The sequence below is a fragment of the Alligator mississippiensis genome, chromosome 7 (assembly GCF_030867095.1).
Source record: "Alligator mississippiensis isolate rAllMis1 chromosome 7, rAllMis1, whole genome shotgun sequence".
In the NCBI taxonomy this organism is placed as follows: Eukaryota; Metazoa; Chordata; order Crocodylia; family Alligatoridae; genus Alligator; species Alligator mississippiensis.
Window position 1 is genome coordinate 87,239,394 of NC_081830.1, and position 15,501 is coordinate 87,254,894.

Below are 15,501 nucleotides of genomic sequence, written 5' to 3' on the forward strand. Positions count from 1 at the left end.
CACCTGGTTGAAGTTGCTGCCCTGGGCCAGGTCGTGCTAGCCTCAGCGGGTGCATGGCGCAGGGGTCCATGATGGGCAGCAGCTGGGAGCACTGAGGGTTGGGGGTCCTGGTCCTCACCCCTTTTTTAGGATAAGCAGGCAGCAAAGACCAAGTGCATTGAAAACCAAGTGCACATCATCCAGCGAGGCTGCCTGCCCGTGCAGCAGCTCATCCGCCTTTCTCCGGTGGGAGACTGAGGTGCAGACGGGTTAGGGGACTTGACCAAGGAGGTCCTTGCAGCAGGGTTGCTGCCCAGCCAGGAGGCTTCCTGTACCCCTGCCCCCAAGCCAGGACAGTGGCTCGTGTTTGGAGCAAGAGCACAGTGGGGCTGAAGAAACACCCCCGTACCTGCCACAGGAGACTGAAGGGTGGGCACCAGTCTCTGCTCTGGTGGGCCCAGCTGCTTCTCTGCTTCTGTCAACCCATGGTCCTGGTTGCCGCATCTTTTGGGATCAATCAGACCAGGAAACGACTGCTGACTGTGGCTCATTTATTTCTCCTGTGGTTCAGTGCCAGCTCCCAACCTCCCTCACACAGCCCCGGCTGTGCCCCTCCACGTGCTGGGGTGCAGGGCAGAGGCAGCTGGGTGCAGGCATGCAGCAGGTGCATGCTACCACAACCCTCGATGGTGCTCCCGCGGTGTCGGTGCAGCCAGCAGCGAGGTGTACATCCAACCCCGTGCACAAGGGTAACGCAGCGGCTTCCAGCAGGGAGCGTTCCCATGTGCCAAGCGCTTCTCCAAGAGGCGCCTGATCAGGCCTGGGCTGAGGGACAGCCCATCAGCAGCTAAGGTGTGACCTTGGGGACTGATGGCAGCAGTCCTATGGTCGGAGCCTTTCAGGGACTGGGGTGTCCTTGCTCTGACTAGCATCAGGGACACGGCTGCTGCCTCTGTGCCCAGAGCCCGTGGTCCTCCTGCCTAGCTGCCTGGTCCATGCAGGTGTATGAAGCCCAGACCGCCTGCACTGACGTGGTGCAAGCTCTGCAATGGCTGCAAGTTGCTGGTGGGGGGGCTCTGGGAGTACTGGGAATACCCCCCTGTGCATGGGTCTCTCTGCACACAGCTCCTCCAAGCAGCGGGATGTTGCTAAAAGACCGGGCTTAGCAGCAGAGAAACAAAGGACTGGCTCAGGGTGCCAAGAAGCTTGGAAATGCTGGAAGGAGGGCGAAGGGGGAAAGAAAGAGCAACTGGAGGGATCACAAGCCCCAGCACCATCCCCACAGGGCTGTGTGGAGAGGGGTCCATGCTGCATTGACCCTCGCCAGGTGCTGTACATAGCAAAGCACCAAGTTAAACAGTTTTCTAGGCTAGATATCACCTGCATGGGGTGAACAGCATCCTAGTGCTGTGCTAGCTCAGCTGCATGCCCCCTCCTCCACCTGGCCATGCACAACGCTGGAGCCCATCACCTAGCCGTCCCGGGGGTCCCAGACAGCAGTGCTCAAAGTGTGGAGGCTTCGGGAAGGGACAGGGCATGGAAAGCACAGCCAGCTCCAGCAAACCCCTGGTGCACCCTCACCCAGACCCTGCAGGGACCAGGCTGCTGTTCCTCTCTGAGCCCCCACGTCTGTTTTCCAGGGCAGCGGGGAGCCCAGAGGGACGTGCATGCAAGAGGAACCAAGAAGCACGGGGCCAGGCAGCGAGACATGCCCAGCCCAGGGGGCCCGGCGGGAGCGCCGCACTCTGGTACCCCCCAACCCCCCCGTTAACTTATACCGAGGCTCTGTACAAAAATAGACGGGTTCTCATTAGATTAGCAATATTAAATAAATAGCAAATAGAGTCTCTCAAGCGGGGCTCAGAGCTCGTCCCGCGGGTTGATGTTCAATTCCTCCGTGCCCAGGTGCTCCTGGTCTAACTGCGTGATCACTTCGTCGGCCTGGATCCGCTCCTGCGGAGAAGGGAGAGGCAGCGTCAGTGCCAGCCTGCATCCATTAGCCCTGGAGCTGGTCTGGGATGGTGAAAGATGCTTTAGATACGAGCACAGGGCATGTCTGGAGGGACCTGGAAAGTATCACGGTGCCCCTTATAAAGCCACAGTGCATCCACATTTGAATACAGTGCCCAGCTCCTCAAAAGCGCTGTCTTCCTGTGCGGGTCTATGGGGACGCGTCCCTGGATATTACATCCACCAGCCACGGGGCGTCCTCGCTCCCCAGCACCCTCCCGAAGCAAACCACTTTGCTGCACCAGTCTTGGCTGGAGGGACCCTCGGGCATGCCCCACTTATCCCTGCCCTTCAGCATCATAGGCCCCGTGTGTCTGCTGGCTCTGGAGAGCCCACGATGGGTGTGGGGCAGGAGAGACCTTGTGGGGAGCAGGAGCTTCTCACCACAGCCCCTGTGCAGGAGCTTGTCCTCCTTTCTCCGGCGGGGGAACAAGGTGCAGACTGGTTAGGGGCCTTGCCCGAGGCTGTGAAGAGAGTCTGTGGCAAGGATACAACCCAGTGCTAGGATGCAAAACAGCTCCTGCATTTGTGGGGTTTCTGCTTGGACTGGGGTTGGTTGGGCACTTCCTTTCATCTCTAACATGACGTCCTGAACTGCTCGGTGGTATTCGAGGCAGCTACAGGTGGGTCCCGCTGGCCTAGGGAAACATCCAGGGGTCTCCCGGGGAGCAGACGGAGCCCTTCTCCGTACCCATGATGGTGCCAGGAGAGGCAGACGTGCCTTTTCCCTGCCCTCTCCATGGGACAGGCCTTGCACAAGGCCCTCGTCATGCTGCATGCACTCACCAGCTCTCGGTACAGAGGGTCCAAGGTGAACCACAGCGCCACTGCGCAGCGCTGCCCTTTGGTGACGGCCCGCACGCCGTGCGGGTTCTCCCCACCGGACGAGAAGCTGATCATGCGCCCGCACCTGGGCTTGATTGAGGCCTGTGGGAAGCAACAGAGAGGTGCCCGGGGCTGCACACGCCACGATGCACAGACCCGCTGGGCAGCACGGAGACCAGCCCTGCCCCGCTGTCCCCAACCCTTGCATGGCAGGCTCTGGAGGCAGATGGAGCTGCCAGGGCCCATGCGGCTCAGGCAGGGATGGGACTCACACCTGGGTCTTGCTTTGCTCCCCTCCTCCAGCTGAGCTTGGCTGCACTCCAACCCTTCCCACACAAGCCCTGGAGGAGGTGGGTGGGTGAACGTCCCCAGGGCGCTGGAAATGCCTGGGGGACTTGACTGGTGGAAGTGCAGGGTTGGGCAGAGGAACAGGCTCGATGTGATCTTCCTTGCAGGCCGAGAAGCTCTGCTACACAGGCTGAACTTGGGGGAAAAGCTGAGGCTCTTTGGAAAACGGGCCCTTCTCTAGACCAGCGCTTCTCAACCGGGGACATGCAGCAAGCCTGGGGTGCCGTGCCATGACAGCACTGAGAGGGGTGCAAGCCTCTCCATGGGTTTCACAAGAGAAACCCAGAGGTTTCAAACATTAATCCAGAACATCAAACCCATCCAGCCCTGGCGCGGCCGCGCTGAGCTCTCTGCAACAGAAGAACTGCTCTGGTACTTTTCCATAGTCAAAAATGAAGCCGGCATTTGCCCCAGTGGGAGGCTGGACTCTAAGTGACGAGGTTGAGAACCCTTGCCCTGGAGCCTTGTATTTGGGTCTCGCCTTGCTCAAAGGCCGGGAGTGGTGGGTCTTGGGTTTTCAACAGGACTTGCTGTAAGAATAGATTCGGTCTTCACAGGCAGGTGGCTTGCAATGGGAGTGGGGGGAGAATCGCAGACAACGAGGGCTGGAAAGGACCTCAGGAGGTCACATCTAGTCCAAGCCCTGCTCCAAGCAGGACCAGCCCCAACTGCATCGTCCCAGACAAGGCTTTGTCTTTGAACCTCCAAGGATGGAGAGCCCACCACCTCTCTAGGTAACCTGTCCCAGTGCTTCACCACCCTCCTCGTGAGAAAGTTTTTCCTAATATCCAACCTCAACTTCCCTTGCTGCAGCTTGAGCCCATTGCTCCTTCTGTCATCTGCCCCCACTGAGACCAGCCCAGCTCCATCCTCTTTGCAGCCCCCCTGCAGGGAGGTGGAGGCTGCTATTCAATCCCCCTCGGTCTTCCCTTCTGTAGACTAAATCAGCCCAGTTCCCTCAGCCTCTCCTCCGAAGTCCTGAGGAGGGGGCGTGCAGCGAGCCGGACCCCTGCAGCCCCCATGAGCCCGGCGGCAATGCATTTCCAGAGGGTATCGCACACCTCTGTTCAGAGCTGCCGCGCTGCGACTGCACATCTGGCCACGAGGGGCTGCAAGAGCTCAGGAAACCTCCAACACAGGAAGCATCTCGACCGGCTTGGGAAGGGGAGAGCTTTAACCTGTTGTGCCTCAGACGAACAGAGCCGAGACCAGAGGCTGCTATTGGAAAGCAGACCTGCATCTTGAGCGGATAGAGTCAGAGGAATATAGAAAAGATGGGTCAGCAGGGCTCCTGCCCAAGGCAGGATGGTCTTTGACTAACTCATTCCAGCCACATGTTTATCCAGCCTGCTCTTAAAAACATCAGGAGCAAGTGGGCTAAGAAACCCAGTAGCTCTGCACAGCTTTTGAGCACAGGGAATGCAAGCCACGAGGGGCTACCGGTGGCGATGCCTGCACCGGGCATTATGGATAAGACAGGCTGTGTGGATGGCTTGGGTTCAGCAATTCCCAGGGGACCACGATCTCCCTAGCCCGACACCAGCATCCTCAGGGAAGGCACAGGCATTGCATGGAAACAAAACCCAGCCACCCAGCTCGCAAACGCTATATCCCAGAAAGGGCTGACTTACAGTAACAGTCTTGGCATCCATCTCGGTGAAGATGAACTCCCCTCCCTCGAAATCTGCATTCATGTAGAGCAGCGCGCTAGGAGGACACAACGGCACAGTGAGGAGCCACGAAGGCAACGCAGGAAGCACATCTGAGCGCTGGGTTTGACTCAGGCTCGTAATAGTTTAGGGCAGTGATTCTCAACCAGGGGAGCCACAGCGCCCTGGGGTGCCTCGAGATCCTTTGGAGGGTGCTGCACAGCGTCAGCACTGTGAGGTGTGCAAACTTAATTCACAAATAAACCCAGGGATTTCAAGTATTGGGGTCCTTCTGTGTTCTTTGCAATGGAAAAAAGTTGCTCTATTATTTTATGCAGGCAAAGAAAGAGTGAAAACTAAGAGCTGGCATTGTCCAAGGCGGGCTGCAAGTCTGAAATGATTGAGAATGACTGCTTCAGTGCCTCCATTCTCTCCTGTCCTGCAAGGGTCGTGCAGTCCTTGCAGGCAGGAGATGTGCTGGGACTGAGGGTTGCTAGAGACCTGCTTCTTTTGGGTTGCATCTAAACCCAGAAGGGACACATTTCCTTCCTCCCAGAGGCCAATATCTTAAGAAAAACATCAATCTGATGACCTGGGCACCATGTGGGGTTGCGTCGGCTGCCTTAGGATAATCAGGTTCATCTGGGGATGTCACAAAGATGCTTGAAAGGACTGGGAAGTGTCAGTCTCAGGTGGGTAAGCCTGATTGCAAACGCCCTCCATTCAGCGATCTCCTCCATCCAGGTACAACCCCTGGAGTGACTTGGTTTCCACAGTCAAAGGATGTGGAAATTGAATCTGAAAGCGTGGGAGAGGAATACGATCTAGCTGTGCGCATCCGCGTGCTGGGACCGTTCACACAATGCATGCCTGTATTAAGATGTGTGTTTGCAGGAGAGCTTTGGGTTCGTGGACCCCGGCATCGGTCCCATGTCAGCTAGGCAAAAACAGGGAGGAAAGGCTCTCTGTTTTGTAACCAGTGTCTTCACTCACTGGGGAACCTGTGGCAGCAATACCTGGAGAAGTGTCCCTGGAAGCTGCACCAGGTTGAGCAGCTCAGATCAGACAGAAACATCACTATTAGCAAGATTTAAGCAAACAGCAGTGAACATTTCCTATGCTTGCAAAGACCACAAGCCTCTGGGAAGCAGTCCTCCAGTCTAGGGTTGTCTTACGGGCTAGGCAGAGAGGTCGGTGCAATTTGACCAAGCTGACGCTGTGCAAGAAGCCCATCCCCGGGCCCTTCCAGTCACACCTGGCCAGGATGGTACCTTTTTTCCCCGTGCACCTGTGGATGCACAGGGTCTTGGCCCGGCATGCCTACCTGTAGTCCCTGAAGGTGTAGGCTGGGGGCTCCTTCCAGCACTCGTTGGCCTCGGGCTCCAGGAGGCAGTTGTCAGCGTGGATGGGGTGGCTCAGGTCGTTCCGCTTCTCCTGCTGGCCTAGGCAGGACCGTGGGGATAGGGGAGGAGAGGAGGATGGGTGGGATGAGATGGGAGTGACGCGTTCCCCGAGACCCTCACCCACTCCCGGCCGTCAGCTGGAACCAAAGGCGATGGGAGAAAAAGGGGAAATCTGGACTGGAGGCTGAAGGTGCTCAGTAGAGGATACAGGGTTGTATCCTGTCCCTCTAAAGCAGGGGTCTGCAACCTAAGGCCTGCAGAGAGAGATCACCTGGCTCAGCGAGCAAAGCCTACAGGGGTTTTGGGGGGCATGGAGACAAGCTGGGACGGCCGGAGGGGACTGGCACAGACCACAGCCGAACTATGGGACCCAGACAGCCAGGGAGCAGGGTGAAAATTGCCTCCCGTCCTGTCTCCGGTTCTCCTGCCCACTCCAATCTTGCCATCCAGCCTCCCTCCTTTTGAGATGGGATATGAAGCTGAGGTTTGCCCCTTAGCCATTGCCCCATCCTCAGGACCTGGAAAGCTCCATGCACCAAAGGTGTTTTAATGGTGACCAGGTGGGGCTGGGCTGAGGTGCATTAATTAGAAGTGCATTCATATGGCCGGCTCTTCGTGAAAGATGCATTAGAGGTGAGGTGCATGAATCCAGCCTGCTCTTCATGAAGGGTTGCTGACCCTTGCTCTGAAGACAGGCCTATTGGTTGCACCAAGGGACCTGTGAGCCCAAGCCCACCGAGAAAACTACAAGCCTCCCTTAATTAAGGAAGGCGACAATTAATGATGGGGCACGACAAATGAGGACAAGGGGGAGAAGATGCTCCAGGGCCCTCCCGGGAGCAGACGAGCTGCCTTTGCCCCGAGGACGTTGGCTTGGACTCTGCCCTTCTCCCCGGAGCGCGTCACCCCCGTACCGGGCAGCGCGGTGCGGCACACCATGTGGGTGTAGGAGAAGTAGAGCGTGGAGTTGAGCTGGAAGTAGGACTCCACGATGCGGCGCGCCTTCTCGCTGACGTCGTACAGCAGGCGGGCGCTCTGCATGGGCACGCGCCCCTCGAAGCCGTGCTGCGGGGAAACCAAGGCACACGGTGAGTGAGCCGGTGGGCAGGGCGGGTGAGGGAGGGGGCAATGCTCAAGGCACCTGGTGCGACGCACCTTGAGAGCCTTAAGGACGGTGGCCCCTTCGAACTTCTCGCTGGGGGTGTGGGGCGAGGTCTTCCCGCGGTAGCCGTCGCCAGCCATCATGATGCCCTGCAGACAGGGGTGAGAGGGATGAAACAGCCCCAAGAGCCATCTGCATCATTGCTCCCCCCCTTCTCAAATACCCCCACATCACGAACGACACTGATGGGGCCCAATGGGCTCAGCTATCATTGCCGGCGGACTGCATCTGCTGGCATCTGCTAGCATTGGTTTAGAGATGCCAAGGGAAACACCTCTGGCTGCAATATTTAATAGCTATTACTGTATCTACCATCTAGGGATTTATCTAGTCCTGCTTTGAACCTGGCTCACCTTCTCCTATCTCCTGCGGCGATGAGTTCCACCAGTTAACAATGCATTGCATAAAACAGTCTCATTTCTCCCGCTGGTTTGAAACCTTCCTGGGCTCTGGTATCTGAGACTTGGTGGTTCCCTAGTCCCTTTGCTCACACCCTTCGTGACTGTATGGAGCGTGAGCTTATCCCCCAACACATCAGCTTTCTTTTCCCAACACAGGAGCCCAAGGCTTTTTACGCTCACCCGGTACGTGCCCCCGAATGCAGCATGGAGCAGCTTGGCTTGGGAGCTAGGTACAGGACTGGGATTTTATTTTTAGTCCCTTGGTGCCTCTAGCCCACTCTCTGCTACACGGGGCTGTGGGTCTGGGGGTCATCCCTGTTCCCCGTAGTCCTGGCTACTCACGGTGGCCACTCGGTGGAGCTCGCGGCACTCCTCCTCGGACAGGACGTCGTCCAGCAGCACGCGCTGGGTGCCGTTGAGCTGCGTGGAGTTGTAGATGAGCTTGACATGGTCGTAGAGCAGAGGCCCCCCTGCCAGGACAAAAACAGCCCCCCTGAGCACACAGCTGAAGTCACCCTGGCGTGCGTCCACGGCTTTCCCGCCGTGCAAGGCACAGCAGGATCTGGCTGGGGCTCAGCAAGGCCGATGGAGGCCGTGGAAACCCAGCAAGGGTCTCCACATTTTCCACTTTCTCACGCGGCCCCCTGCAAACTCGCGGGCCGGGTTCAGGAGCCTGCCAGCGACCCGGTCCCGGCGAAGCGGCTCTGTGAACGGCGGCCAACGTAAACCTATTTTATAGCCGACCCCGAAATATTCTCCTGCCCGCGTCTGGTAGGAGCCTCCCCAGGCCTGGCTCCCAGCCCCGGGCTCTCGAATCGCCATCAGCATTGTCGGCGCTCACGTGCAGGGCGCTGCGGGGATTCGCCCCATGGGGTCTCGGTGTGGGAAAGGGGTCCTGGGACCCTGACACCGCAGAGCCGGCCCCTTCCCTTGCCCCGGGAGATCCTAAGAGCTGCCATCGGAGCAAGGTCCATCTTCCCCCGTCTCCTGTTTCAGAGAGCAGAGGCTGAAAGGGAGAGAGGTGAATTTTTTGCATGCCAAGCCAGGACCTGTTGAGCATCCCTGGCTCATGCATGCTCTCCGGAGAGGGGTGATGCCACGCTCATCCCCGCAGCAAAGCAGAGCGCTGAAACCCAGCGGGACATCATGCAGCACACTGCGCCAGAAACTCAAACCAGATGTTTGCTCAGGGAGGAAGGTGAAATGCTTTTAAATCCTGGGAAATGCTCCTGCTGTTACAAAGCTGCAATAAAGAGGAGGAAGCAGCGGCACAGGCTCGCTCTCCATGCGCCGCGGCAGAGCGTTTCTCCTAAGCCTTTGCGTGCGTGTCAACGGCAGCTCATTTCCGGCCTTGGAAGCGTCCGCGGCCAGAGGATATAGGATACTGTGTGAGGAGCTCACTGCTCGCCCACGAGATGGTCTGCAAAGGTGATTTAGGCATCTGGAGGGGGGACGACCTCCCTCGTGGTGGGTGTTGTTGCTTGGCAATATCCATAATGAATGCAGATGTGTCAGGAAGGCAGCCCAAAGTCCAGAGCTCACGCACCCCAGGCGCTTTCATAAGAACATAAGACCTGCCGTGGGTCAGACCCATCCTGCCCAGGTCTCCTGTGTCACACGGAGGCTGGAAGGGGGAGCGAACTGGGTATGGCCAAGGCTTTTCCCGTTCCTCTCTCCCTTGCAGCCTCCAGCATTTATGGTCCAGGACGCTGCAATTCAGTGGCTGTATCCCTCATTTCCATGCTTGGAAACCCGAATCCTTGCATTGCACTTTGGGGTGAGCTTGGCCAGGCCCCGATGACAGCTCCAGCAATGGGGAAGCCCTGTTGAAAGGCCTTGGCAGCGCTAATGACACCTTGGCCTTTGCGGCATGCCGGGGCTCAGCACGCTCGGGAAGGAAGATGCTCCAAGAACTGAGGCTGTGTGTATATCAGCACAGGCCAAATGGGCCGCAGGGGCACAGGCGTTTGCTTTGGCTAAATTGAGATGCCACCAAGGGCCAGATTCTGATGCCAGCGCGATTTGGACTGGGCTCAACCGGTGCAAATCATGCCGAGCCAGCCCAAAAGCACTCTCTGGGGGGACCTGCAAGACCAACGCAAGCCCCCGTTGACCCCAATTCTGGGGGGCGAATGTGCAATCGGGAACAACGGGAATGCAGATGCACTTGATTCACACCGGAGGAAAGGGACTGTGGGGAGAGGGGGCAGGTAGGAAACCTCAAAGCCTCATCATTCCTGCTGTCCCTAGCTGGGTGGCCCTGGGGAACAGGGAAAGCATTAATCCCATTAGGAGAGGATGGGTGTTGGGACCACGCTCAGGGGATGAACGGTGCTAGGCAGAGGTAGGGATGGGGCACGTCGGATCAGATCAACCCCCGAACACATGCTGAATCCTGGCAGAGACAACACAGCCACATAGTAAGCTAACGAGCACGCCCGAAGCTAGGAGGGGGACTCGGCATGCACCTAGCACTGCTCGAGGGTGGATCTATCCATCCCCTCCTGTCTGGCCAGGCCAGAGGCAGGGGGCAGTGGGTCGGCTGTGCTTCCTCCTGGGGTGTTTCAGACCTGCCTTGCAGACTGGCGGGGAGCTCTGCAACTCCTGGATGCGGGCAAACTCACCCTCCCGTAGCTCTCGGTCCATCTTGGGAGCCGGCTTCTTGCTCATCACCAGCCTGGGACCCTCGTCCGGCTCGCTGCTGACGCTGGAGGGGACGCTGCACGACAAAAGGGAAGCTGGTAAGTTCCCTGCGGGTCCCAGGGGACTCTACCCTGGGGATGGGACCAAGTGCTCAGGGAAAGGTCTGCACTTTGCCCATTAGGTGCAAGATGAAGAGCCAACGCTGTCCTAGCACAGCCCAGCCTGTATCATTTTAATCCTTCGAAAGGTACGGGGTGTTGCCAATGCATCAAAGGGGCTGCAGTACTGTCCACCAAGATAGCCTGAGAGTGATACCGCTCTTGGGGCTATGAGCACCTCAGATTTTACCTCTGCCTGTCCCGTGAGCCTCCGAGATGTACCCAGGTGCTGCAAGGGTGAGCTCCTGGAGGCTGCAGGGCCTTGCAATGAGAGGCAAGCATCCTTTGATGGGAAATGTTAGGGAAGCGGCTTGGGGAAGGGGCTCTTTGCCTTTTTGCATAGATTTGGGTCCCCCCATTTGTAAAACATGTGCACAGGCATCCCTCCCAGATGAGGGTGTGCTGATGTTAGCAGGGAGCTCAGGGATGAGCCCATAAAGAATCGCACCGGCATGTAGCGCCTGCATTGGGGTGGTGGAGATCAGCGGGGCAGAGGCAGCATCGCCCTTGAAAGCAGACAGACCTGGTCTGAGCCCACGGCAGCCCCCGCTGCAGGACACCATCCTCGTGCACCCAAAAGCTCATAAAACAAGGTGGGGAGGGGTGTGCGGCTCACCTGTGCTCATCCTGCCGGGCCCCGTACCGGTTCCAGTAGTTCTGCAACGAGAGGGAGAGGCTGGGTTTTGGAGGGAAGGAGCAGAACAGATGGAGGAGCTCATTTCAGGGGAAGAAATGAAAGGTTTGGGTTTCTCTGGCTCCTGGGAACATATGGGGATGCCCCATCCTAGTGTGCAGGCTGTCCTTTGATTGCAAGCTTAGCTCTTGCTTGCACATGCTCATTCACACACATGCGCACACTTTCCTCCACCCAAGCAGGCTGAAGCAGGGGTCCTGTTGCTTGAGTTTCCACTTTTTGGATCCATGGGGATGAAACGCATTAGGTTCGGGGTCCAGCCTCATCTCAGACCACAGGCCAAGGCTGCCTGGCTGGGAACCAGAGCATACCCAGGGTACTCAGAGGTGGGTGCTTCCCCCAAAAATGCATCCCAATTCCCCACGCTGTCACTTAGCCTCTTCCTGCCTCAGCTCCCCATCTCCAGCCTGCAGCAAACAGGGGCTGTGCAGTGAAGACACACTCATCAGCACCTGCCATGACCATAAAGACACCCCGATTCAAGCTGGGATTGCTCATTTAAGACCCCCTGCTCCCGCCTGCATGTGCCTGGCCTCGGTGATGGGAACAGGAGACCTGAATGACACCACGGGTGACAAGCACTCATGGTAGGGGGGTCCCTGCTGTTACCGGCTCTGTGTAGAGGAATCCCAGGCCCGCTGCACCCATCTTTAGCAGGTGAGACTCCAGCCTGTAACGTCTCAGAAATGTTGCAGCCTCCTGAAAGGATAAAGAAGAGAAGGCAATCACAGGTGTAAGAGGGCCCAAGCAATGCACCTTTCCCTCAAAAAAATCCTTCTCAAACAGGGTTGTGGGTTTTAAGCTGATTTCCACGCTGGGATGGAGGCAGGGGGATGCTATAATAGCTCCCTGGGGCTGGCTCTGTGCTGAACATGCAGGAAAAGCAGATTTCATCCATCACCCACTCTCTCCTTGCAAATAAAGCCTTCCTCCTCTCAGCTCCTGCCGAACTGGCAGCAGCTTTTGGCTCTGCCAATGCATCAGCAGGTGTGACAAGGAGGGAGGGAGGGAGTGATGCTGAAGAGGAGACTCTTCGCCTGCTCCATGAGGCCAGCATTCATCCTGGAAAAATCCTATTTTGCTTCATTCTGCCTTCCCAGAACAAGGTGTGCACCTTACTTGGGGGTGTACGGTATGCAGGGTAATATGGTAATTTTGCTCATGCCAACACTCCTTGTATTTTTCCATGCAGTGTGCCAGGGTCTTCAGAGAGGAAGGATCATCCTGTGCTTGCCAGGGATCAGAGCCCTGCTCTGCTCATGCCCCCGGGCAGACCCAGGCTGATCCTTGGAGTCGGATGCCTCTTGGGTCCCTGCTACCTGGGTTATTTCCGTCCATTACTAATGACTGTCTAATGCAAAACGCATGATCCGTCCCGGCGGCAGGGACCAGAACCGAGGATGCAGTTGCCTAAGTGAGGATCCTGAGCACTGCAAGACAGCTGGGCTCCCTCCTGCTTGCTCTCTCTGAGCCGTGGAGGATCAGCCCCATCCCAACCAGCTCAGACAAACCACAGTCTAAACTCTACATATCTAAACTCTCATCTCAAACTACATGTCTTATCTAAACTCTACATATTTAAACTCTCATCTCAAACTACATGTCTCATCTAAACTCTACATAATCTAAACTCTCATCTCAAACTACATGTCTTATCTAAACTCTACATATCTAAACTCTCATCTCAAACTACATGTCTTATCTAAACTCTACATATCTAAACTCTCATCTCAAACTACATGTCTCATCTAAACTCTACATATCTAAACTCTCATCTCAAACTACATGTCTTATCTAAACTCTACATATCTAAACTCTCATCTCAAACTACATATCTCATCTAAACTCTACATAATCTAAACTCTCATCTCAAACTACATGTCTTGTCTAAACTCTACATATCTAAACTCTCATCTCAAACTACATGTCTCATCTAAACTCTACATATCTAAACTCTCATCTCAAACTACATGTCTTATCTAAACTCTACATATCTAAACTCTCATCTCAAACTACATATCTCATCTAAACTCTACATAATCTAAACTCTCATCTCAAACTACATGTCTCATCTAAACTCTACATAATCTAAACTCTCATCTCAAACTACATATCTTATCTAAACTCTACATAATCTAAACTCTCATCTCAAACTACATATCTTATCTAAACTCTACATAATCTAAACTCTCATCTCAAACTACATGTCTTGTCTAAACTCTACATAATCTAAACTCTACATACAAACTCTAAACCCACAGGTAAGGCAACCATAAAAGATAAAATCATAAAAGATAAATGATCCTCAACTGCAAGGGGATATAAAATCATACAGTCATAGAAACGTGGGTGGAAGGGACCTCAGGAGATCATATCTAGTCCAAATGCTTACTCCAAGCAGGGCCAGCCCCAACTACATCATGCCAGACAAGGCTTTGTCTAGCCAGGTCTTAAACACCTCCAAGGATGGAGACTGCACCACCTCTCTGGGGAACCTGTTGCAGTATTTTACTATCCTCCTCGTGAGAAAGCTTTTCCTAACATCCAACCTCAACTTCCCTTGCTGCAGCTTGAGCCCATTGCTCCTTCTGTCATCTGCCCCCACTGAGACCAGTCTGGCTCCACTGATCATCACTGATTGCTGCTGCAGCTGTTGAAACTACATCTAAACTTGCTCCATTTTAGAACAGAAACTTTTCTTCCTGAATCCTGGATTTCCCCAGGAAATGGAGAGCCCAGGCCCTCCCCGGCGCTGCGACATGGAGTGGGTGCAGCCCCCATGAGGACATGATTTCTCATGTCGGCACGGTGGGAAAGGCAGTCCCTGAAGCACAAATAAAAATGACTCAGGCCAGAAGGAGGTCCGTTTCCATGCTGATCAAACAACAGCTATCGGCTCATCTCAACAGCTGGGCAAGGCTGTTCCGACCACCCGGACTTTGTCCAGTCTTGCCCTAAATGACTCAGGAGCAAGGCTGACCTCAGTCGCTTCCCTCGGGGAAATATTTTACAACATTACTCCTACATCTCTCCTCTCCCAAGCAGCATCCTGCAAACCCACGGGCATATCACATCATCGCTTCTGCCAGGGCTGGGTATATTTTACCCCCATTTTACAGACTGAAAAAAAGAGGCCTGCGCTCAGCTTTGCCAGTGAGTCTGGATTTAGGTTGGTGTGAATACCACCCACCTGCCCCTTCGCCCTCTTGCCCTTTCCTCTGCACGGATGCAGCATAAAATCACTCGGCTGCTGCACTAATTAAGCAACTTCCAAAAGATGCTCGAGCGAGGTGCTGTGCTACTGGGGATCCTCTCGCTGCATTGATCCTCACCTCCCTGGGGACGATGGTCTCCGGGTCCACCTTGTCTTCCAAGAGGCTCTCATAATAGACTGCATTTTCCAAGACGTCCTGGTCATCCGGGTGGAAGAGCAGGTAGGATTTTGCACACTCGAGGGCTTTGGTGTGCTCGCCAACTGTGGAGGAGGACAGCAGGGGGTTAGGGGAGGAAGAAGAGGCTTCATGGTCTTATTGAACTAAGAGATTTCATCAATGCTACCGGACTCAAGTGTGAAAGGAGGATGGCAGGAGCTCTTCCCCATGGCCTTGCTTTCAGGTCTTGGCTTGTCTTGGTATGGACAGGGCCCGGAGGACTGATGCTACCGTCATGTGGCAAGTTAAGGACAGAGTTGGGGAGTGGGGAAGAATATCGAGGGGCATTTAAAAGGGGATCTCCTTGGTGAACACGAGACACGAGCCAGGTCTCTGTGATTTATACCTCTCGGATAGGTCTGACAGCTTGGCTTTTGCCCCTTCCCTGGGCTTGTGGGCACAAGCATCTGTAGGACCCTGCAATTCATCTTGTTTTTTTCATAGCAGAACCTGGTCTTTATCCCGCGTGCCGTTTAATTAGAGACACGTGATCAAACCACTACTCTGATGGTGCTGCCAACTTGGGGGATTGTACTGGAGCCTTGCATTAATTACCCTTCCTATCTTCAAGTCCCAGCTCCTGGACTCACGTGATCATGTGAAACGCCCATCTTTTAAAAAAAATTTTGATCATAATTTTAAAACTTCCAATATTTATTTATTTAAATTTACATTCCTTAAACATTTTATATATATATATATATATATATATATATATATATATATATATATATAAAATCTGTTTTCTAGCACTTTTGGTTGCTGGAATAATAATAATAAAGTGACCCTCAAAGCCTG

General features: G+C 55.0%; 1 protein-coding gene across 1 annotated transcript in view; it reads right to left on the minus strand.

The window, feature by feature from the left end:
• Positions 1 to 516: 516 nt before the first annotated feature.
• Positions 517 to 15,501, minus strand: part of P3H2 (prolyl 3-hydroxylase 2) — a 96,043-nt gene continuing 81,058 nt past the window's right edge. Inside the window, exons 5-15 of the mRNA XM_059731267.1 lie at positions 14,605 to 14,747; positions 11,882 to 11,971; positions 11,195 to 11,235; positions 10,402 to 10,496; positions 8,120 to 8,247; positions 7,370 to 7,465; positions 7,129 to 7,279; positions 6,136 to 6,253; positions 4,794 to 4,869; positions 2,776 to 2,916; positions 517 to 1,932 (exon numbers count right to left, since the gene is read on the minus strand). Coding sequence (XP_059587250.1) covers positions 1,840 to 1,932; positions 2,776 to 2,916; positions 4,794 to 4,869; positions 6,136 to 6,253; positions 7,129 to 7,279; positions 7,370 to 7,465; positions 8,120 to 8,247; positions 10,402 to 10,496; positions 11,195 to 11,235; positions 11,882 to 11,971; positions 14,605 to 14,747 — 1,172 coding nt within the window. The 3' untranslated portion in view covers positions 517 to 1,839. The remainder of the gene's footprint in view (positions 1,933 to 2,775; positions 2,917 to 4,793; positions 4,870 to 6,135; positions 6,254 to 7,128; positions 7,280 to 7,369; positions 7,466 to 8,119; positions 8,248 to 10,401; positions 10,497 to 11,194; positions 11,236 to 11,881; positions 11,972 to 14,604; positions 14,748 to 15,501) is intronic.